At 38.2% G+C, this 24474-nt stretch overlaps 1 protein-coding gene across 1 annotated transcript; it reads left to right on the top strand.

The window, feature by feature from the left end:
- Positions 1-6489: 6489 nt before the first annotated feature.
- On the top strand, positions 6490-21425 carry ctdspl3 (CTD (carboxy-terminal domain, RNA polymerase II, polypeptide A) small phosphatase like 3). The gene is made up of 11 exons (XM_067431763.1): positions 6490-6776; positions 7352-7463; positions 7827-7940; positions 8592-8700; positions 8805-8922; positions 9231-9317; positions 14411-14473; positions 17699-17778; positions 17917-18043; positions 18835-18930; positions 20992-21425. The coding sequence occupies exons 1-11, from the start codon at positions 6666-6668 to the stop codon at positions 21055-21057; spliced, it is 1083 nt and encodes a 360-aa protein (XP_067287864.1). The 5' UTR covers positions 6490-6665; the 3' UTR covers positions 21058-21425.
- Positions 21426-24474: the final 3049 nt, after the last annotated feature.

Raw genomic sequence — 24474 nt, forward strand, 5'->3', positions numbered from 1 at the left:
GCTTCTAACCAATTGGAAGACGGAATCATTTTCTGCCTCGTCTCCAGGGACATCATGTGCTCGTGCGCTGCGACAAAACCACGGCAGTGGCTTATATCAATCGTCAAGGCGGCGCGCGCTCGTCGAATCTTCATGCCCTAGCTTACAAGCTTTTGGTATGGAGCGGGTGAGTTTTCCTGTCATTATGCGAGACTCATGTTCCGGGAATTCTGAACTGAGTCGCGGATCTTCTATCGAGGGGGAACCTGCTCTTCGGAGATTGCCGCTTTCACTCTCAGATAGTAGACATGATATGGATGAGGCTACGGGCGTCCGTAGATCTGTTCGTCTCGTGCGAAAACAGCCATTGTCCTTTGTTCTCCTCGAGGTGGACGCACTGGCCCAACCGTGGCCCAGAGTGCTGCTGTATGCCTTTCCTCCCCTATGCCTGATAATTCTCACACTGGCCAGGGCGAGAGAGGGGGGCTTTTCTCTCATCCTGATAGCACCCAGGTGGCCCAAAGCGCCGTGGCTGGCAGAGATAATCCCTCTGTTATATGCCCAGCCGTGGTGCCTTCCCCTCCGCACAGACCTATTGTCTTAAGCGAACGGAGCGATTTATCACCCACACCCGGACAGGGTAGCTCTCTGGGCTTGGCCCATGAGAGAACGAACCTAAGCGCGTTAGGGCTTCCCCCGCACGTGGTGGCTACTATACAGAATGCCACGGCCTTTTTTACACAGTCCTTGTATGGCTGTAAGTGGCAGGTGTGCGATGGACGGGGTCTCACTTCACATCCGTACTCAGTCGCTGACATCTTGTGTTTCCTCCAAGACCTTATGGATAAGGGCAGGTCTTTTTCCACTAATAAGGTCTATCTGGCAGCTATCTCTGCTTGTCATGTGGGTTTTGAGGGCTCAATGGTTGGGCGGCATTCTCTAAACCACAGATTTATGAAGGGCGCCCGTCACTCGTTGCCAGTCATTAGGAGTACGATCCCTGAATGGGACCTCTCCATGGTGACATCCAGCCTGAAGCTCTATCTCAATTCCCTTTTGAGCCTCTGGGAAATATTCCCCGTAAGTTGCTGTCCTTCAAAACAGCCTTGCTCTTGGCCTTGGTATCAGCCAAACGTGTCAGTGAGTTACATGCACTCTCGGTCCACCCCTCATGCATCAATTTCTCTCTAGGTGGAGATAAGGTTTTCCTCAAGCCTAATCCAGCCTTCATGCCAAAATGTTTCCCTGCATTCACATCGGAGGTGTTGGAGCTATCCGCTTTTCACCTTCCGCGCTTTTCCTCCGCGGAGGATCAGAGGCTAAATGCCCTGTGTCCAGTCCGTGCGCTACAAACATACAGTGTGTTCCGGAAGAGTGACCAACTCGGTTTCATGGGCTCCTCCTCGCAAAGGGGATCCTCTGTCTAAACAATGCCTCTCACATTGGCTTGTGGATGCTATAATCTTGGCATATGAATCAAAGGAAGTGCATCCCCCAGGGAACATCAGAGCTCATTCCACGAGGGGCATGGCTGCCTCTTGGGCTCTGTTCAGGGGAGTATCACTGCAGGATATCTGTTCTGCTGCTAGTTGGGCTTCTCCCCATACGTTTGTTCGTTACTACAGGCTGGATGTCACCAGAACCTCAGTAGCACATTCGGTCTTGGGGGTGGGGTCTTCCTAACCCTGCCTTCTTTATGTGTGCCACACATAGCCTATGTTTTATGTCCTGCTTCACACCGCAGTTTCGCGGTTGCGTCTGTGTGGCGAGTTCATGATTATGAGACACGTCGTGCACCGCCCCTCGGGGTGACCGTCTTTTTCTTCTAACAGGACCTCACTGTGAGGGTATTGGGCAATCGGGGAGCTGTCCATGTCTCTCCCATAGGTGGATCTCGAAACGAGATGATGAAAGAGAACAATAGGTTACTGTCGTAACCCCGGTTCTCTGAAACATCAAGTAGAGAGATCCACCAGCTTTGCCCTGCTTGCCGCACGAGAAGCGAATATACTTACTGATGTACAGTAGCGTATGCAGCATATATATGCCCACAGGTAAGGGGTGGGGCCTTACTGGGCATTGGGTGCGCACACTCTTGCCTGTCTTGTCAGACTTGGTGCAATTGGATGCTTCTGCAGAGGTCAGGTATGGATGCCCTTCCCATAGGTGGATCTCTCCACTCGATGCTTCAGAAAAACGCGGTTACGACAGTAACCTATTGTTAGTGCTCAGTGCTGTGATACTCGCGCGGTGACTCACTCATTATATTGAACAGACACATTCAGTTTTTAATTGTAGTGTCTTATCCAACTCAGTCACAGTAATCAAGTTGGTGGCTTTGGGAGTGGCCTCACAGTAGAGGGCTGCATTGGAATTGAGTCCCGCCGGGTCAGCGGGACCCAACGCAAATCTCACGGGAGCGGGCAGTTTGAATTTTGTTGCGGGCGGGAATGGGCGGCTAAAAAAAACACAGCGGGATAGGGAGGTTGCCTAGCGCCATGATGTCAATAGATGATGTAGAAAAGAACCTCAAACGAGGTATTTACAGCACAAAAGCTAAGCAAGGGAAGTCTATCACAAACAATTGAGAAACTTCTCAAAATGTCAAAGATGGAAAGGAGCTGGACTTTGTTCATTGTGACAAATGTGCAAAAATACTCATCTACATTGGGCACAAATCCGGCACATCTGGGTTGAGGCGACACACCTGCTCTGTTCTCCCCGGTCAAAGTGTTCATGTAGCCTAGTTTATCATATTATGTATATTTTTTTCCAAAGCAGTCTATTTTTATGTGCAAAGTTTTTGATAAAAACAAAATTATATTTGAATGTAGCCTATTGTGTTTTGTCTTTTTTTTTTTTTTTTTTTTTTTTTTTTTACATGCAGGCCAGGGAAACGAAACAAACAACCCCATGAATCTCTTTAATAATATCAATACAAATACGTGTTTTTTTTCCTTGCAGGACGGGAGAAGACACAAAATCAATACATCTCTATTATTGTGCGGGAATTAATTCTCCGAGTTTTGCGGGTGCGGGCGGGAGTGGACATACATATTGCGGGAGCGGGCAGGAGTGTAACGCATACGTTGCGGGAGCGGGCGGAAATGGTCAGAAATGCGGCGGGAGCGGGATGAAGAAAACAGTCCCGTGCAGGGCTCTACCTCACAGGGCAGCGAAGCATTCTGGGAATTGTAGTCTTTCATCCCCATGAGACAAAAATAAATTTTTTTGTCTTTTCTCAGTCTAGAAAGCACCAAATTCAAAAATAATTTCACATTTCTACTACACTGATGGCCCATCAGATACAGATTCATCTTCCCAGCGCTGAAGTACCCCTTTAAGGTCTCTTGTAATGTAACATGGTATTACATTGGCAAATGTTGCTTAAAGATATAACGTTTGAAAAATATGATAACAATGGTGAAGGTGATTTAAAATGCAACTTTTGCTGAACATAAAAAAAGATATTTTAAAGAATGTCAGTAACCAGACAGTTAATGGGCCCAATGACTTCCACAGTACTTTTTTCCATATAAAAGTCAACGGGGACCATCAGCTGCCCAGTTACCGACATTCTTTAAAATATCTCTATGTTCAGCAGAAAAAATAAACTCATACAGGTTTTGAAAAGTTGAGGGAGAGATGAGTAATGTCACAGACAGGGTTTAGATAAAGCCAGGATTAGGCCTTAGTTCAATTAAGAAATTTAATTGGCTTTTATAAACGTGCCTTAAGAAAAGAAAAAAGCTTTACTGGTCTGCTTCTTAAGGCAAAACAACACTAAATTCTAACAAGTTCAGTTTACTTTCAAAAAGTTTGGAAACCGATTGCCTTATTTTTGCAAAGCAAACTTAAAGGGAAAACAGAAGTTAATTTAATATTCAGCTAAAAGTAAAGAAAGCTAACAACTCTCAAGTGAATTAAGTAATACATATCAAGTTAGTTTAATGCCAATTCTATACTCTAGATATTTACTAATCTTACTTAAGATTTAATCATAAGCATATTTCCATTTAACAGGGTTATATTATGTTCTGCAAACATCTTACTATTATTCTCAACATAGTTTCCATCTGTCATTTTTAGATGTGGTGACTTAAAAAACTATGTGCAATCAGTTTCCATGTTTTCTTCAAGTAAAGTGAACATATTTTTAGTAGTTCACCTAGCATGAATGCAGTTAACACTTAAGTAAGCTTAATTGCATCAAGTTGTTCTTACTTAAACCATCTAAGTTGTGTCGACATAATTCTATCTGCGATCTGAGGAAATGTACTCCCAGAATGCATTGCAGCACGAATAAATAAATTGCTTTGTTTTATTTTTGGATTTATTTTATCATTTTAGTTGCTGTCTTTTGTCAGTATAACCCCAATAACGACAGCAAATAAACTTGTAATGGTCATATATATATATATATATATATATATATATATATATATATATATATATATATATATATATATATATATATATATATATATATATATATATATATATATATATATATATATATATAATATAATATAATATAATATAATTTTTTTTTTTTTTTATACCATTGTTGTGTTTTGCTAGCCTAAAATCTAGACGCACCCTAGCGGCAGCAAATCTAATCTGCCCGCGAGTGTCGTCTAGCAACTCTCAATACCCTTCTGAGCTGTAATTGCCAAACTCTTGCCGAGCCAATCACATTGTGTATAGAGTCGATAGCCGGGCCATAATGACGACGGCCGAGGTGCTTCTAGTAAACACAGGAACTGGCGAATGGCGGTCTTTCGAATCACCTTTGACCGCGACTCTGGAAGACTTGGAGTTAAGATTTTCTCTGAGAAAAGAACAAAGAACGGCACTGAAGTAATTCTTAAAAAGGGAAGATGTGTTCGGAGTTTTGCCGACCGGATACTGTGAATGTTTAATCTCAACAAGCTCTGCTTCACCTTCGTTGCTGTGGTTGGTGTAGCGCTATCCTATCGCGTGCAGAGGGAGTTTGAAAGACAACCGTTTATCCCGCCCCTCGGATTGAGCTGTCAATGGTGAGTTTCCAGACCAAACATCTTGATGTGGGTCTGGCTTGTCAGGCTAGTGTTTTGCATGCTGAATGTTGAAGTCTGTGTGTGACTCAAGCATGGTCACTGTAGGATATTGTCACAAATATAGACACAATTTATAAACACAATTAAAAGTTTGTCATAAGCGTTAGCAATAAAATGTTATATATTACTTATTAATTCCCTTCCTTTGAAATCAGATGCGATTTTGTATTGCATCGCTGCATCAGAAGAGATTTACAGTAATATAAATGAAGTTCCAAGTGCCCAACCAAAGGGAACACTGATCACCATAATGGTGAGAAATTTTAGGAAATCAACATAAATTTATGAAGTCAGCTTATTTGACACTCTCCCAAAGTATTTAGTTGTATTTTCAATAACATTCAAGATGACTGGAAAATGAGTGAATGCAACTAAGAAGAACGAAGACTGCAGAAGTGGAGGAAATTAGTGAAAAAAGAAATGCTCCGCCACAACCTTTTTTTTTTTTTTGGTCCTTTTTTCCCTAGTCAAGTAATGTTTACTTGGGTTTTCTGAGTAACAAATGCATTAGCATGCAAATAGTTCAGAATCAGATTACTTTCTTTTTTTTTTTAAGTAGGCTAAGTTCAACAAATTATTGGACATTAAGTAAAGTTTATTAAAAAAAAGTCTAAGTAAGAAGAACTATTGGATTTTACAGTGAATGGCAAACATATTTAAGATATCAGGGGAAGTAGGCTATAAAACAGCTCAAACATGCATTTTGGTTTGAGACAAGCCTGTGAAACCAGAGGAAAAAATTCTGCAGACCTTTTAAACATTTTTTTTAATTATTAGTTAAAGCTGCAATCTGTAACTTTTTAATAAACAGAACTGCACGCATTTTTGCGGAAGAACATTGCAGCCGGAGCTACTTCTCTAATGTCTATGGCGTTGAAGTAAATGCTCCCCAGATCCACCTTATCTGGACTAGGATTGTTGACAAAAATATCAAGTTTCAAGAATCATGTTAATAAGCCATTGAACTAACTGAACAAATAATACTTGTATTGCTGAGAGAACTTCTAGGCATTTCCCAGCGCTGTCAGGAACCCGTCTAGCCAAAAATTACGGAAATACTTCTGCAATGAAACAGATGTTTTGCCCCGTTTTATTTTATTTTATATGAAATATTCGTCATTTATAAGCAAACATTTGCAAACGTTATTCCAATATACACCCACTTTAAAATCGAATTATACTCTTAAATAGCCTACTATGAAGAAATATTAAAAGAAAATATTTTTTTCTTGTTTGTATTTTAATGGTGTGTTTATGTTTATATATGTATTTCCTTGGCAATTTTCTTATATTTTGTATTCGAGCATGAATAAAAATAAAAATAAATAAATAAATTCGTCCGTCAACGTGACTTCCGCACGATGCGCAGTTGTTATTTGAAGCTCCGCCTACCGCTTCGAGCGTGTGTTCTGAGTGGCTAAAGCGCGATTGTGTTTTTTTCATCAGTTTAAACTGAGGTCAGTCCGTCTGGAAACAGCGAGACGGAGCCGATTAACGCGACTTTTGAACTACTACATCATTCCTGAGAGTTTAAAGTATTTACCGCATGTCTGTTGGCGACATCGTTTAATCAGAGCTGAAGGGAAAATGAGACTTCGCTCGAGAAATATTTTAAATGAAAACCCACCGACACCGTCCAGCCGCCGTCGAGCCGCTCCAGAAACCCCGAGACCACAGACCTCGCAGGTCAAGAACCAGGTCAGTCCTGCTATATTAAACTCTCAATATGAAAAGAAAACAAAACTTGCGTTTTATTGAGTAAGTTATGTGATTCCGCATTATGAATGATCTGCTGATAACTTACCTGGTTAGCTTGATGCTAACCGGTTCAAAGCGACAGATATAACGTTACGAGTGAAATTAAACAGCGCTACTATAATTATATGTAACCAAAACATTATATACGGAACATGTTGTCATTAAGATGAATAATACGTGTTTGTGTAACTTATGCTGCTAGTAAAAGTGTCCCGGGTGTGTTTATTGACAAGGCCTGTTCTCATCGTGTAGCCAATAAGATTTCAGTATTTTTGAATGGCATGTGGGAAGTTGTATCTCGGCCAATGAGCTTCTCTGTGTATTATCGAAGCAGGAGCACGTGGATCTTGTTTATTAAAAATAAACTTAGTTGATGATTCATTATTTCTGTCATTTTGATATCCAAATATAAACCTTTTAAGCATTTTTTATTCCATCTTATCATATGAAATGTGTGTACCATTTCTTAATAACAGCTTTATTAACCAGCTGTCTTTTTCGCCCCCTTGCTTTAGAATGAAGTCAAGTTTCTTCAAGACTGCTCGAATCTGGACCTTGATGAGGTCCCAACAGCAGCCAAACGTCCCCGGAGGAGGAGAAAACCTTTAGCAACTGTTGACAGTAAAGGTAAATCATTTGTTCGTTTGACAAATTAATGCTATTTAAGAGTCTATTAATAGTGATGTATTAGTTGAAAATAATTGTTTTCACAAAAAGTATTCTCATCACTTCATAAAATTAAGGTTGAAACACTGTAGCCACATGGACTATTTTAACAAAGTCTTTACTAACTTTCTGGACTGGACCTTGAAAGTGTACATTAAATAGCTATCTATGGAGGGTCAGAGAGCTCGCGGATTCCATCAAAAACATCTTTATTTGTGTTTTGAAGATTAACGAAGGTCTTGCGGAGCATTAATTAATGAAAATCTTCATTTTTGGTTGAACTAACCCTTTAAGAAAATATTATGCTCACCGCTGTGTTTTCAGAGTCAGATTTCAAGACCCCAGTCCGTCACCTCCGGGAAAGACATTCCTTATTGAATCCTGCTGCTCGGACCCTCTACTCTCCTTCAGTTCACTTTCTCACACCACCAAGGGACAGTGAGTGGTTTTTTTTTTTTTATATTTGTGCGTGTGCTAATGTTTTCTATTTTATGGTTTAGCATTAAATTATATGTTTTGCCAACAGTTAATGATACAGACCCCATGCAGAAGAAAATGTTTTTCAGAGTTAATAACTAATATTATTCTTTGGTTTCTTCATTTTAGTCAGCATGAAATGGAAGTTGTGATCGTATTTAAAAAATTTTTTTTTCCTGTTGTTAAATGTCAAGTGAAACAACCTCTGGAACAAGAAAAAATGTAGGGAAGGGCTTGTTTTTGTCCATCAGGAATTGATTGGATTGTTGTGGTTTGCTGTTGCTGTAATGTCGTGTGAGTGACAGGTTTTCCCAACCTCACACCAGTAAATGTCATCAGAAAAGAAAAGAGATGTAACTGCAAAACGGAGTGATTTTTTTAAAAATTAAAGATTACAAGGACATAGCTTTAGTGACTCAAATTTTAAGACACAGCCTTTCATTTACATTTATAACTTAAAGGGGTACTTTAGCGCTGGGAAGATAAATCTGTATTTAAACTGGGTTTTTAATGTAGTAGAAATTTAAATATCAAAAATATCTTTGTGTTCTAAAGATGAACGACAAAATCATTTATTTGATTTTGTGTAACAGTCGTTTCTTATTTTAATAGGTGAGTATCCAAACACAAGTCCGATCTTTAGTCCTGAACACTGTGTGTTTGGCTACAGCGCTGCCAGCCCTCTTTCAGAGGATGAGGAGAACGAGGAAGCCTTTAGCCCGTGAGTCTCTTCTACACAAGAGTTTTTGTGGCTTGTTCACTTCTGACTGATTTAAGTGATTAATCTGTGGTTAAATTGGATTGTTGTCTCTGTTTTTGCCTCAGCTTCACATTTATTAAGAACATTCCAAACCGTTCACAACAGTCCAGACCTGTCTCAGCAGTGCGGGACATTCCGCCAAAGACAAGGAGCATACCTGCTGCTACACTGGTGCTCGATTTGGTAAGTTATCTTCCCTCCTTCCAGCTTGAAATCACTGCTTTGGTTAGCTCAACATTTATGTTAGAATGTCACTGAACTGATTGATTTAGCATGCAGTTCATTGCCTGAATAATAATCCCAAACTGTTGGAGGATTATGGCAGGGTCATTAAATCAGCTAGACCGTTAGTACTTGGTAGATAGGCTGCCTTCATCAGTAAGGTAAAGGATGTTGAAAAGTTGACTAGTGGAAGTTGGGTCTCACTGGTTTGATTGAGGTTTAGAGGTGACTGGTTTGATTCTTTGGATTTTATTTTTGCACGATTCTAGGACGAAACCCTCGTGTTCAGTTCACTCAATGTGATTGCTGATGCAGAATACACCTTCAGTACTCACTTTCAAGATCACAAGTACAAGGTTGGTGAAATTTTTACTCAACCCCTTGATGTAGGATCACACCAGAGTGATTAGAATGTTCAGTGTGCATCACGTGATGAACTGCTAAATTCAAAGCTGCTCTCATGCTAAGATACACTCTGTGCCAGCCAATCTCTTAATCAGGGCAAGCCAAAATTTCAAATTCCCTGGTAGCCTCTCGGATAGGCACCCTTGAGAATTCGGTAGCCTCAATATAAAAAAAAAACACAGGAGTCGAAATGTCAATCAAAAACGAAAACACATGTATTTGGTTAGACTGGGTAAAAATCACAGACTGACTTATCCACCCTGATGGTGGCCTCTTGGGGTCTGATTGGTGAAGGACTATCCAATTGCATGCAGAGTCATTTGAATTATACTCTAGGGATGGGTACTGAAATGAACCTATGAGAAATGAACCTAGGGGTAATTAACAGATGGTTACAGAGTAGATCGTTCTCTGGGATGCGTTTTCATGGAAATCGAATGTAAAGAGTTTTATCTCTAAAAACAGATTAGCTTATAACGCTAGTCTATGGGGCACAGAGTAGTGAAATTAAATCGCTAGTTAATACCACTAACAAGGCTCAAAATAGCCTCACACTAACACAGTAGCATAATGAGGGTCCCTACATGCAAACCGAGGCATTGAGAACTTTGTAAGAGTACAAACAGTTTAATAAGAAGATACTTTATAAACATAGTGCCTTACGCGTTCATGGACAGGCACCATCTTGGACTCATCGAGTCACGAACGCTGTGCTAAGTGATGAACTGTGACTTGGAATCTCATATGGTCCGTTTTTTCCGGAAGAAAGCACTGAACGCTAACCGAGAAAATAAATAAATAAAAATAAAAATGTCCATGTTATTACATTTCACAAACTTAATTCCTATCGACCAGCTCACTTAGAACAGCGCTCTTGGATCGATTCGTCGAGACTGTTTTCCAAGATGGTGTCTGTCCGTGAACGCGTAAGGCACTATGTTTATAAAGTATCTTCTTATTACTGTTTGTACACTTACAAAGTTCTCAATGCTTCGGTTTGCATGTAGGGACCCTCATTATGCTACCGTGTTAGTGTGAGGCTATTTTGAGCCTTGTTAGTGGTATTAACTAGCGATATAATTACCACCCTGTGTCTACTCTGTGCCCCATAGACTAGCGTTATAAGCGAATCTGTTTTTAAAGATAAAACTCTTTACATTCGATTTCCATGAAAACGCATCCCAGAGAACGATCTACTCGGTAAACATCTGTTAACTACCCCTAGGTTCATTTCTCACCGGAGTTGTCCTTTAAACGGGCCCCGGGGGTCTTGAATTTTGAAAGACCGGTGTATTGATAAGCTCAGACGTTATCGGTACTTTTGAAAATACATGTGACGAGAGAGAGAGAGAGAAAGAGAGGCAAACGACAGCCGAGGACAGAACCAAACATTCAAAAATAGCCTTGTTACACTTTAGATCTGTGATAGTCTGATTTTATTTTAATAATAATAATATTTTATATCCGGACGTTTTGATGATATGCCGGTCAAAAATTCCTGAAAGCAGTTTGTGTAACTTAAAAAAAATGACATAATCAGGCCGTATATGCAACATGTTTATTAGCCTAACTTTCAAATAGACGGAAAAAAAACATGAACGTCCGATTGGCGTCAATCAACCTATTTTTTTAACTTACGTAATTTGCGGGTGGGACATGTCCCCACCACTTTTTTATCTTGCTTCACGGATGAACCTAACTAATACAATCAAAACATCTCTGGTTAACTAGAAGAGTATAATTTCATTCGTTTGTTAAATAAGAGGCGATCTGGCGCTTGTTGCCGCTGTTATCAGATTTCTCTCGCGGCTCGTGCAGTCTTCACACAGACGAGCGCTTTAATCTGACGCTTAACGCCGTTGCAGAGACTTTCTGTTTGTTCCGGTCAGATCGCGAAACAAAATGCACAAAAACTGTTCCTGCTCTTGATGTACAACCACTGATGGTATTCGGTTTTGATGAGAGAAAAAATAGGCTACGAGGGCAGATTAGAAACGAGAACTTCTGACAAGTTTAACAGACTAGACCAGTGATTATAAGCAAAGTGTGCAAATCTATTTGCCTTTATTCACGTGAAAAATCTTGGCACAACACTATTGTGTTTAGATGCAATAATTAAACGCAATTAATACATTTAATTATAAACCCAGTATGTCTCATTTAGTTGGTAACATTTAAATTGGCCACCGTGTGAAATGACAAAATCATATAATAGAATATAACAGTATACTGATAACTACAAGCAGGTAAGCACTGCAAGATGTTTTTGAATGCATTAGAGAAAACGACAAAATTACTTATTCACAAAATTACGTGTGTGAATAAGTGCTACCTGTTTAAAATGTGCTTGCACCCGATCATATTCAGTAGAAGGTAAAAAAAAAAAAAATTCCCTTAAACTTTACCATCCCGCTCATGCCCATCGTCGTGATCATCTGTATCCAGCTGGTTGTTTACCGTGAGTTCTGAACACAGCACCATGTGCTTATTTAAATCTTTTCGTTTCTACACATATTAGACTACATATTCCTCATGTCTGTGAGGCAAGCCTGCTGAGTTTCAGTTTATTTGAGACACGCTTCAGTTCATGAGCAATGAAAGCGATGGCTTCCGCGACCTAGTCTACTTATTTATTTCGTATTTATTAAATACATGCAATTAACCAAAGAAACCTTTATTAAAATTAAGAGACAATTTGTACAAAACGAAAGAGGCTTTTTACAAAACAAACCTTTATATTAAACTAAATATAACCACCAAAATCATTTCTGACCCACTTGCATCTTTGCACTTATAGCCTATCATAATCAGATGAAATCTAAAAATAATATTATAATATTTAAACATAAATATGAAGAAAAAAAACATTGTTTAATGGCTACAACAAGTAGCCTATAGTAAGCTACAGATTTATGTCATGACTGAGCTGGATTTGAATGAACATAATTTTACCGGTGGGTTCATGAGCGCGCGCCTGCGGATTATTGAGCTGATCACACCGGCTCCGCTCTGCTAATTAGTCATTACAGGCTCGTTCTCGATACACACGGGCAGGGCCGGTCTCAGGGCCGGGGTAGATTTTGAGCCGATCTACGCTCTAGTTCTGGCGAAAAATGTAGTGCTGTGCCGGCCCGTTGTCATAAATTGTTCTCGTGATGGAGCGGTAGTAGAGCGCTCTCGGAGCGAGTAAAAACCACAACGCTCCGACTTTTAAAAAAATCGCTCCTCACTCCATTCAAAATCTCGCCACTCCGCTCACATACTCTGCTTCGCAGGCTGTGGAGAATTGCAATCCTCCATAGCCATGCAGCGCTGTCATGACAGCGAGGGCATCACGTCGCAGGCTTACGGTATCGATAAGAGGCAGTTTTAATCTGACAATTTGACCGAAAAGATTTCATTTTGTCGGACATTTAATTTATATATATATATATATATATATATATATATATATATATATATATATATATATATATATATATATATATATATATATATATATATATATATATATATATATATATATATATATATACACACACACCTCTTGTGCAGTGGAAAATACAGAGCAAACTCCCCAGACCAATGTTCAATCTTAAATTGAGCTTGGTCTGGTGATAGCCAGACAAGTATTTGGTTCTAATTGAGCTAAAATTTCTATTAAAGCAGTGTTTTGAAATCGGCCATCACTATATAAGTCGTTATTTAGTTGTTGTTTTTGCACTATTTTAGTCATTTTATAAAATTATTGTAGAACCACTGTAGTGAGATGGACTTTTAATGACGTCTTTAGTGCCTTTATGGGTCTTGAGAGAGGAAATGACATTGGTGTCAATGAAGGCCTTTCTGAGCCATCGGATTTCAACAAAAATATCTTCATTTGTGTTCCGAAGATGAACTGAGGTCTTATGGGTGTCAAACTACTTGAGGGTAATTAATGACAGCATTTAAATTTTTTGGGTGAACTTACCTTTGGTGCACGTGTCCCACCCTAGGGCTAGGCCTACTCAGGTCATCTAACATTTCATACAGTTGATTGATGAAGAATATGATGCAGGGCAACAACTCACTGACACTGTGTGATTAAGCCTATAGAATGCAGTTAGAATGTCCCTCCCTAAAATTCAAGATATGGGGCAAACATGCCCGTTTTAGTCTCGGGGCGTTACACTGACTAGGCACATTTGTTGTGATCTGCATGAGAGCACGATTGTTCCCACTGATGCTATGTGCGAATGCACTGCAGCCTCACTCTTGCTCGTATATAAGGTAAATAATCAACACTGTCATCCCTTACATGTGTTTTATTGAACTAAATACATCGTCATCTGACAAAACGCATGCACAGGTTACTTTAATTGCGCAGCCAGTTCCGTGTTGTTTTCACATTCACGTGAATCGCGGCACAGTTCGAGCGCAAGTTATGCAACCGTACTCAGACCAGCTCATTCAGGTAGTTTAAAATTCAGTACCCCTGAGCTCAGCTCACCCGCTCCGTGTGACAGTTTTCACATTACCAATTTTTCATGTGAACTGTGCCCCGTTTTCAAACTAAACTGCCAGTGTGAAAACGCCCTCACATTTACCTCATGATATACAGGAGAGCTTAGCAATATCATGTTTTTCTGTCCAGTTTCCAGAATAGCACAAGACAAGTGCAAAATGTGTTATTAATAAATAAATAGTATATATATTTATTTATTAATAATAAATAAATAGTATATATATATGTGTATGTTTGTGTGTGTGTCTCGTATCACAAGTGTTCAGTGTTTTTTTCCACAGAGTGTTTAGATGTGAGACATTAAAATAAAATCAAAAAAATTATGGTTTGTTAAATACACTGTTGATGGAAAAGGTAAATAATAATCTTTTTAAACAAAATTTGCTGGAGAGCTGCACGATTCTGGATAAGTTGAGAAACTTGAGGGGGTTTTTTTGTCTCAAAGAGAGATCACGATCGCGATTTATCAGATGCCATAAAAAGTTTTGGATTTTACTGTTCTTGAAGTGTGAGCTGATTTAATTAAACATCTTTTCACAGGTCTACGTGATCCTCAGACCGTATGTGAAAGAGTTTCTACAAGCCATGACCAAACATTTTGAGGTAAACATTGTGAAGACTGGGACTGGATACATAAAATAGTGTTCTTTGATAAACATAAAATTAAATAAAAAAAATGTAATTGGTGCCAGACACACAAAGTCCCATAGAATCAGGGTTCCTACACATTTTCCATTCCAAAATTCAAAACCTCTGTAGATTTTTCAGGCCATATTTAGCTTAACTGCTTCATACAGCATTATTTTCAATATTAAATTTAGTTTTTAGCAAAGTCTCATTACCATTTTTTTTCCTTCATTGGTTTACTCAAAGTGAGAACATGCAGTTGCATGATGAGAAGTAAACCTGAAATACTTTGTAATATATAAAGCAATATTATATTCACCTTTGACACCTAATACTGAAATCGTGGTTTACAGTCAGCGGAGTACAGTCTGGTTTAGACTGATGCTTTACCTGTTGCTGGTTTGAGTGGCAATTGAGTAAACATTTATTTAGTTAGGTTCAAAAGAGACTTTTTTCAAAAGAGACTCATTTGGGGTAAAAACAAAGGGTTTTTGCATAAATATGCACCTTGAATTCATCCAGTCGCCTTCGACAGTCATTAAATGATGGTTAAGCTTTTGCCATGAAAATTAGAACTTGATGCATATATTTTTTTTTTTTTTTTTATTAAACTGAATGGAGGCCGTATTCTGTAGAAACAAACATTTTTCCATATTCATATCCAGACCTTGAAATTACTTCTCTAAACCGTGCAGGTTTTCCATAGGTGTCAGAAAGTGATTTATTTTCAGTCCATCTGTCTTTTTTTTTTTTTTTACACACATTAGTCTGAACCATAGAATGTAAAAAAATATGGACGATTGGAAGGGAAGTTTTGAAGCATAAAGTAGAGACAATCTGGCCATTGCCATCTTGGCAGCGCGTCACACCCGGATAACAGAAAATGGTGTGGACGGAGCTGAGGTGACGCAATGACTAACAGAGAGTGGATAGATGGCTATCCACCTGTCAATCAAAGTAACCATGCCCTTAATTATGCAGAACTTTAAAGGGGTACTTCAGCGCTGGGAAGATGAACCTGTATTTAAACTGGGTCATCAATGCAGTAGAAATGTGAAATTATTTTTGAATTTGGTGCCTTCTAGACTGAGAAAAGACAGAAAATGTATTTTTGTCCCATGGGGATGAAAGACTACAATTCCCAGAATGCTTCGCTGCCCTGTGAGGCCATTCCCAATGCCACCAACTTGATTACTGTGATTACTGTTGAAGACACTACAGTTAAAAACTGAACGTGTCTGTTCAATATAATGAGTGAGCCACCGCGCGAGTATCACAGCACTGAGCACTAACTGCACGAGTGATGAGAGCTGAGGTAATCACGACTACACTCGCGGCATACATTCACAACGCGAGTTCAGTCTGGCGCGTTTTAGTTCATGCCTTTGCAAGCTTAACTTTCATAGAAATTAATTTGAAGTTAAAAGACTTACATTTCTCACCATAGCTCCGTTTAAATGAGGGCCTGTAGCTGCCAGCTGAGTGTGATCTCCCATCCCCCATGCGCGGATTCAAAACATGTGGAAATAGCTCCCTCTGCTGGCTGTAGTCTTTAGCCTTTGGGCAAACATTCCTCCTATGATGGAAAAATCGTCAATTTGCATCATAGGAGGAATTTTTCCAGAAATAAAATGCATAAATCTCTTGTCTCAGGGAGATATGAGGGGGGAAAGCACAATCATTTGAATATACTCCAGGGTTTCTACTGATACAAAGCCATATGCTAATCGTTGAAGTAACCCTTTAAGGTTTTATGTACTGTTGACAAATTAGTGATAAAAAACATTCACCCCCTCACAGTTGTCATGAAGGGCAAAATTAGCAGTACAGACCAAAACCACAATACCAGGCTGTAAACATGTCTTTTCTGCTGTAAAGTTGGGCATTTTAACATGGGGCTCAATAAGATTCTGCTCCATTCTGGAGCCCTAGTGGACAGTCAATGAATTGCAGTTTAAATTACTTCCTTATTGGGTTCAACAGAATCTGGGGGAGGTTGATAGCCTAGAAATCTAGACGCACACTATCAGCAGAAAATCAAATCTGCTGTGAGTGTCGTCTAGCAACTCTCAATACACTTCTGAGCTGTAAAAACCAAACTCTTGTCAGGCCAATCACATCGTGTATAGAGTTGGTGGGTGGGGCTTAACAAAGTGACAGCAAAGTTGCGCTTTCGTGCTACTAGTAAACACAGAATCTGGCGAACGGCGGTCTTTTGAATCAGCTTTGACCGTGACTCTGGAAGACTTGGAGTTAAGCTTTTCTCTGAGAAAAGACCAAAGAAAGGCACTGAAGTCATTCTTAAGAAGGGAAGAGTTTTGTCGACCAGATACAGCAAATGTTTAATCTATCTACATCTCCGTTTCACGTTGCTCTGGTTGGTGTAGCTCTACCCTATTGCGTGCAGAGGGAGTTTAATAGACAACCGTTTATCCCGCCCCTCGGATTGAGCCCTGTCAATGCTGAGTTTCCAGTCCAAACATCTTGATGTGGGTCTGGCTTGTCAAGCTAGAAGGTTGCCGCTTGTTCTGAACCAAGTGTGCCACACAATCCCTGCCCTCTACATGAAATGTAATGGGACTTAGACAAACTAAACAATGAAATTACACTTCAAATAAGTTTTTTCCAAATATGGTTTCTGTCATTTTAGGAAGTTTTTATCACGCTGGTGTTAGTTCAAGTGTTCTTTTTTAAAATTAGGTTGGTTTTAGTTAGATATTTTTTGCTATAAAAACGGCGATATGACGTTATGATTGATAGCTTCTCTGACCGAAGTAGTCACTGATGCGCCAAAGGACATTTTTTAGAAACTCTAGGATTTTTCTAGGAGCTTTTTTTTTATTTAATTTCTCTTTTTTTAGGATTTTGTAGCTTTAACTTTAATTTCTACATTTCCATAATGGTTTATTGAACAAAAAGTTGTTGATTAGGCAGGAGTGTGGGCGGGACCTTGATATTGCGGCTCCACTTTACGCTCACTACTGCGCAGGCTCTGGCTCTAAGATGTCAGCGCCATATTTGGACACTGGCGGCTTCACTTACTTCAACGGAAGAGGCGTGTCGTTATCGTTTTTTAAAAGTCTATGGTCTGAATAAACATTTCAGATTGAGTTTTTCTGTCAAACATTTTTGTTGGTGTGGCTGGCTTTAATTGCTGCCAGTGAGTAGATTTATTATTAAATCTGTCTTTTTCTATTCCAGATGTTTGTTTACACCTCTGCAAAAAAGGAATATGCAGAAAAGATTGTAGATATATTGGACCCTAATAAAAAGTTCTTTAGGTGAGACATTTTATGCTTTGAATCCCATGTGCTGCCTAAAATTATCCTGGAGATGGTTCAGTATCTGCAAACCTGTCATAACAAAATTTACCTTGAAGAAACATGAGACTGTAATTCTGTGGTTTTCTTGTCTTTTAGGCATCGTTTGTATCAGGATGATTGCGCCTGTATGCTTGGACACTACATTAAAGACTTAACTGTTTTAGAGAGAGATCTGTCAAAGACGGTCATCCTGGACAACGCTCCTCACACGTTCCCATACCACGTATGTTTGTCTTCACCTAATGTGCAGGATTCTTTTCTCTGTGAAGGAGTTCGTTATCAGGTCTAACTAGAGCTGCACGATTAATCATTAAAAGAACGCAATCTCGAATTCAAACACCCAATCTTTTATGCCTATGTCTGTTAAACCTTTGACAAAATCATTATGGATTATTAAAATCTGCGTTCTGGAGTAATAAAATCTGCGTTCGTTCGAGAGCAGTTGTCATGTTTAGGTATGAAACACCTGGTCTTTTCAACCACACAGTATCGCTATTTTGGTCTTGCAATAATTCAAATGATTACGGAAGTACTGGGTAAAAGTGTATAATTTGCATTTAAACACTGATGTCTACAGTAGCGTTCAAAATGGAGCAGATCCATTTTAAAAGTAACTTGGCGGTTCGAATAACGAATGTATGGACTAGATGGTGATAAGTGACCGTAATGTATTTGTCATTCATCCAAGACTCCAGACTCAAGACTGGAGTCGTTGTTCAAAGACGCCGATCCAATAATGAAACAAGTGAAATCTTTGAGCGAGTCATTGAATCATTAATTCAAACCATTTTTGTAAATAATTCACTCTTAATTAGTTAAACATTTTTTAAAATGCTGCAGTAATGAATATTTTTTGCCATAACCTTTAGTAAATGACGTCATTTTATTTAGTCTGTTCGGAATCGTGGGACAATCTATTTGAAATGACAACAAAAAATGTATCCAAAATTGTGCAGCTCTAGTATATCAGTATATCATTGGCATGTTCTTATTGGATATGTTTGTTTTTTCTAGCTGATGAATATGATTCCCATAAAGAGTTGGATTGGAGATCAAGAGGACCGTGAGCTCCAAAAGCTCATTCCATACATGGAGAAACTAGTGAATGCGGTTCGTGTTTTTAAGCCATAAACATTAATGCTTTACTTAAGCTTATTACATATGATAATTTTTTTAACACTTTAGTATGGGGAACACAAATTCACTTTTAACTATAACTTTTGCTTTAATAAACTCTTAATTTACTGCTAATTAATAGTTAGTAAGGTAGTTGTTCAGTTTAGATATTGGGTAGGATTAAGGGATGTAGAATATGAATTAATGTGCTCTATCAGTACTAATAAACAGACAATATCCTAGTAATATGTATGCTAATAAGCAACTAGTTAATGAGAAGAATTGAACCCTAAAATAGTATTACCAGAAATTTTCATTGATCTTTTGAATTAAGAGTAGATGGCAGGAAAACTACTACAATTTTCTGAACTCCTAATTTCCTACTCGGTTCAAAAGGGCCACTCATGATCACCTACATTGACACAGCAGCGAAATCTATTTGGCATCCATTAACTTGGACCATCCAATAATGGTTAACGTGGAGATTAATTGAGAAATCAACTTTCCCCTGAGCTTTTGATATATAAAAGGTCATGGTAATATAAGAATATCCTGTAAGTTTCAGAGCTGAAAACCTTCTTGTAAGTCAAAGAAAAGCTTTTATAGACACCAGGCCCAGAAAACGATCGTGTGCGCATCTTGATGACATCGACTGATGAAACACGGCCTCTACAGAATAATAAGCATGTCTAATTCAGTAGCCCCGCCCGATTTAATCTGATAGGAATGGTGCGGCACACTTATGTGAATAAAACGTGTTTTAAAAAAAAAAAAGTAATAGAATTGCATTGTTATAGATCGTTTTGATTATGTATACGTGTCTTACAGAGCATACCTTTAGCACGCTGGACTCAGACATGTATGGGCCAGGGCTCGCAAAGCCCAACGTCCCAGGGCTATGTGTTTTCTAGACGGGCTAACCAAAACGTAAGCCGGCCCGCCGGTGAATCTCATATAGTGAAATAATATTCATTTCTTGATCTGCGCTGTTCACTCTCTCTTGACTTGAAGGGCGTTCGTGCACGGTTCGCGCTTATATCCACCGATCGGGCGGGCCATGTAATACAAAAATAATATTCCAATCAGTCACGGGTGGATGAGAAATAAATCTTTGTGTTTGTTTGATAAAGATGTTTGTGAGCCCTGTGATCAAAAGAATCATTCCGATTGCTGCTTTCAAAACAATCCCTCCCTCATGTGAACTGTGGACTTTACTTCCAAGTCTCCAGTGTGGCACGGCCATCACAACCCAAAGTTCAGGAGAGATCCTCAAAACCAGTGTTGAAAATAGCCTATTACTTATTAGTTATGATGTTTTTGAATGTAAAAACCACACAAACATCATTAGTTGACCTCAGACAACAGTATAAAAAAGCCAGTTCAATGTCACCTTTAAATAATGTAGAGGAAGCAGACTAAATACTATTAATTGTTCCTGAACAATAACTAACAATAGAGTTAAATATGAGAAAGTCAACCCATGTGCTGTGTTGTGTTGGGGAAATTTACTGTGAATAGTAATGCATTACAATATTGCATAACTTTTTCTCACCTTTGTTTTTATAACAAAAAAGTTATGTTTTTTTTAATTAAATGCTAATTCATGCATGTACAGTAGAAGGTGAAGCTCAAAGAAACCTTTCAGCTACGCTGCCATTCTGGATAATGGATAATAATAATAAAAAATAATAAAAAAGTTTAACACTCTTTCTTCACCACTAAAAACAAATCTATTTTTGTCTTTTGGTTTAACTGAATCATTGAAAGTTAGCAGCAAAATATTGGTCAATAAAGGTAGATTAAAAGCATAAATACACTTAATAATACAGTTAGCTAACAATGTATTAATTTAAGACAGAAACAATGAACTTACTGAAGTAATAAATACATGTAATAAAATGATACACATGTAGAAAAAAGAGCCAACAGCCTGTTAAAATCTGTGGAAAGTTGGTCTGAAAACAACTAAATTCTGAGACAAAATACAAAGCACTTGCTTTATTTGAGTAATAAAGTAATATTTATAATAATTGTTTTTTGATTTTGCGTTTTCAGGACGACTTCAGAAATGTTTTAAAGAAGAGAACCGACCACTTCCACAGGCTGCTTTCTGAAGACTAAAACCTGATTTTAATGTAGTTACATGTAGAGCCATCCTATTAAATGCAGTGTAATTACCAGGCTACATACTAACAAAGGCTACATTTGTAGTATGGCTCTGGTATAGTCAAAGTGTTTATTTGATAGAGAATAGTCTTACAATTTCATTTAATAACCCGGGTGATCAGCTGGTGTTCTGACCCATTTTGAGAATTAGAATTGGAATCTTGCCTTTAATTTATTGATAAATCTTGAGATTTGTACAGGTTTGTGCCATTGGCGTTTTCACGCTTTAAACTGTTAAATTCATTTCAATATGTGTTGTACTCAGAAGTGATTTTTTTATGCACATGATCTTTTCCCCAATAACCATTAAAAAGAAAAAGAAAAGAAAAACATGTATTTTTTCCTGAAAAGTGTTGTGCTGATTCCACCTCATTTTGTGGTTTGCTGAGAAAAAGTGTTCTATAATATTTCCAAGTGATCAGACAGATGATAAAATGGCTGGAAGACAGAGTTCTCCACACTTCCTGAGATGTATAAAATTAGTATGAGGATCCAGCCTTACAGGACACAGAAAACCTATTCTTACAGGCATATGGAAGATGATGTAATTTCTACAGGTTCTGATAGGTTAACAGTAGAGATAATTCTAGTGATTTCTTAACATGGTGTTTTGGTTCTTTATGCAAATGTGGTTGTTTAAAAACAATATCTCACTCTGACACAACTTGCATTGGCATGGTCACACCATTAGACAACATATGGGAGATAAAGGATATCGGTTGTCTAATCCCTTCAAGTTTGAGTCACATCACTAAAGCAACAAACTTGATATAAACTTATACCAATGATTCACTGTCACATTTTAACATAGTTACCAATGTTGCCTAATGAGTATGCAGGTATGCATATGTGTTAGTGGATATATTTGGTGTGTTACTGATATGGTTCTGACCTGGTGTTTTGGTCTCTATCTGGCAACATGCATGTCTATATGCTGTGAAGAGGGTAAGTTAGTCACATGACCATCCAGCATAAGAATATCTGTGGAGAAAATATAATGTAATGGCTGTATACCCTTTTATGTGCAACAACATGAATCAAAGTTTTTGTTGTGTTATTTCTTGGCAAACTGAAGTGAACAAAGTTGTGCAATTAAACGTAGGGTATGCAATATCAGATCAGCTAGCAATAGTGAGCTAGTTTTAAAAGCATGAGCTGTCTCACCCTTCCTTCAGAACACTCCAAAGCCATGCCCGCCTCACCCAAAAGACATGCATGTTTTGGTTCAGGGGGAACTGTTAAAGGTGCTTGGGGCCTATTGCACAAAACTAGGATAAGGGATTAAGCCAGGATATCTTGGTGATCCTGGCTCAATTTATCCGCTAATATACATCTTATGTCATCTTTCGTTATCATCATTATTCTTGGTGTGTGTGCCTTCAGAGCACGCTTACACGACAGCTGTGTACTAGATTTTGCATACAGATTACAAGCTCACCAAGATATCCCAGCTTAATCCCTTATTTTGTGCAATAGGCCATTGGTGATTCTGTCTACAACTGCAAAGCCTCATAGAACATGCTGATGATGTGATGTCTGCACAAGCAGAATAACAAAAAGTGTTTATAGGGAAAAAAAGCTGTTTACCCTACCTTTAACAAACTTTTCTCATATTTTGGCCTTATATGCCACCCAACCTCACAGATGCTGTTGTTAACAGTGGCGGAAATTGTTCTAAATATTATATTGTTCTAATAGCAAGAAATCAGTGATTTCTAAAACTAACATAATTCTTTAAGTGTCTAGATGTATTCTCCAAAACATCACATAGGCTACTGACACAGCTGACAACTTATCTGTATTTTTTAATTTAATGTTTTCCCCAAACCAGTTCAGCCGAAACTCCTGCTGCGATTTTATTGGTTATGTTAATTATTTTTATTTTATTTTATTTATAATTTCTGTAGAATTTCCTTTGGTACAGCATGTCACAATCAACATTTTGGCCACCCCAATAAAATCACTGGGTCCTACCTGACCACCCCTGAAAAAACCTTCTGGCTACACCCCTGCTTATGTTGGAACTTGGGACATAATGGGGATGTCTTCTCTTGTACTGCATGTTCTCCAGGATTGCTGTGCAAACCAAAGCACCTAACAACAAGCATACCATTGATAAAAACATCACAGCATGTATCTATTCCCAAACATTCAAGATTAGGGCAGTTCAAAAAATTAAATTAAAATTCTGTCCAGTGACCAATATGGATTGTTTGTTGTTTGGCTGTTAATAGTTTCCATCTGCAAATCTTTTTAATCACATACAGAAACTGACAAAAGTAATTAAGACAATCAGACTCATACTGTATCATTAATCTCACTCAAGCCGATTAACCAGGTAATTAATAACTGACTGACATTTTTTTTTTTTTTACTGACAATTGTTAATTAAAAAGACCAGATTTCAGCTCTTCAAACATCACAATAATAAATTAAGCATATAGCCTACTTACAGCTTTGTTTAATAACAAGCCCTTTCTTTTGCACTTTTTAGTGCAAAATTTGTTAATTGGCCCATAATAGGTGATCACTATTTTTATTACATGCAAAAATTTGCGTGTAATCAACATAATAACGTGTACAATGTAAATAATATGTACTATAGTGTATCAGAGCTGCCAACTTTTCAAAAAAACTTAGAGTGAGATTTGGTGGTGCCAACCAAAATGTTACCGTACAAAGCAGACATTGCAAAAATAAATTGCAAAAATAAATAATATTAATAATAGCGCTCTCTATATATGCATCAGCATTTGAATGGGGTACTATTGTTTGTTTGTTTTTTGCATCTATATGACGGTTTGTATATACATCCTATAGACACACACATTTTAAAGCACTAGAGACAGTGGCGTAACTTAGTAATGACGGGCCCAGTGAGGGTATGACAAAAATGGTAACACTTTAGTTTAGCGTCCAATTCTATATTGCGATATTGGCTGTTTATTGCTACTTATAAATCAAATATTAAGGCCTTATTCTGTATAGGACCTACATCCCTCAATCATAATAAAGGCACGGTTTTATAATCACTGAGATTCCAAATGTGAGTTAGTTAGGGGGGTTCGGGGGCATGCACCCCCGAGAAAATTTTGATTTCTATGATCTACATATGTGCATTTTAATATGTTCTGAAGACCAAAAAAAAAAAGATAAAAATAGCTTAAAAACCATGTCAGGGACAATTTTCGTCAGTGAAGAAAGTAAATCTGGTTAACTGATATTTATGTTTTATGAATCATTTTCGCAGACACGTTAATTTATTGAAGGCTACTGGGAAAGGTAATTATGTTTATTAAATTAATTCACAATATGCACACATTCATTAGGCTACTAATCTTATGCCCAATACAGGCAGAAAAAAATACTGAG

Source organism: Pseudorasbora parva, chromosome 22 (assembly GCF_024679245.1).
Source record: "Pseudorasbora parva isolate DD20220531a chromosome 22, ASM2467924v1, whole genome shotgun sequence".
NCBI classification, from domain to species: domain Eukaryota; kingdom Metazoa; phylum Chordata; class Actinopteri; order Cypriniformes; family Gobionidae; genus Pseudorasbora; species Pseudorasbora parva.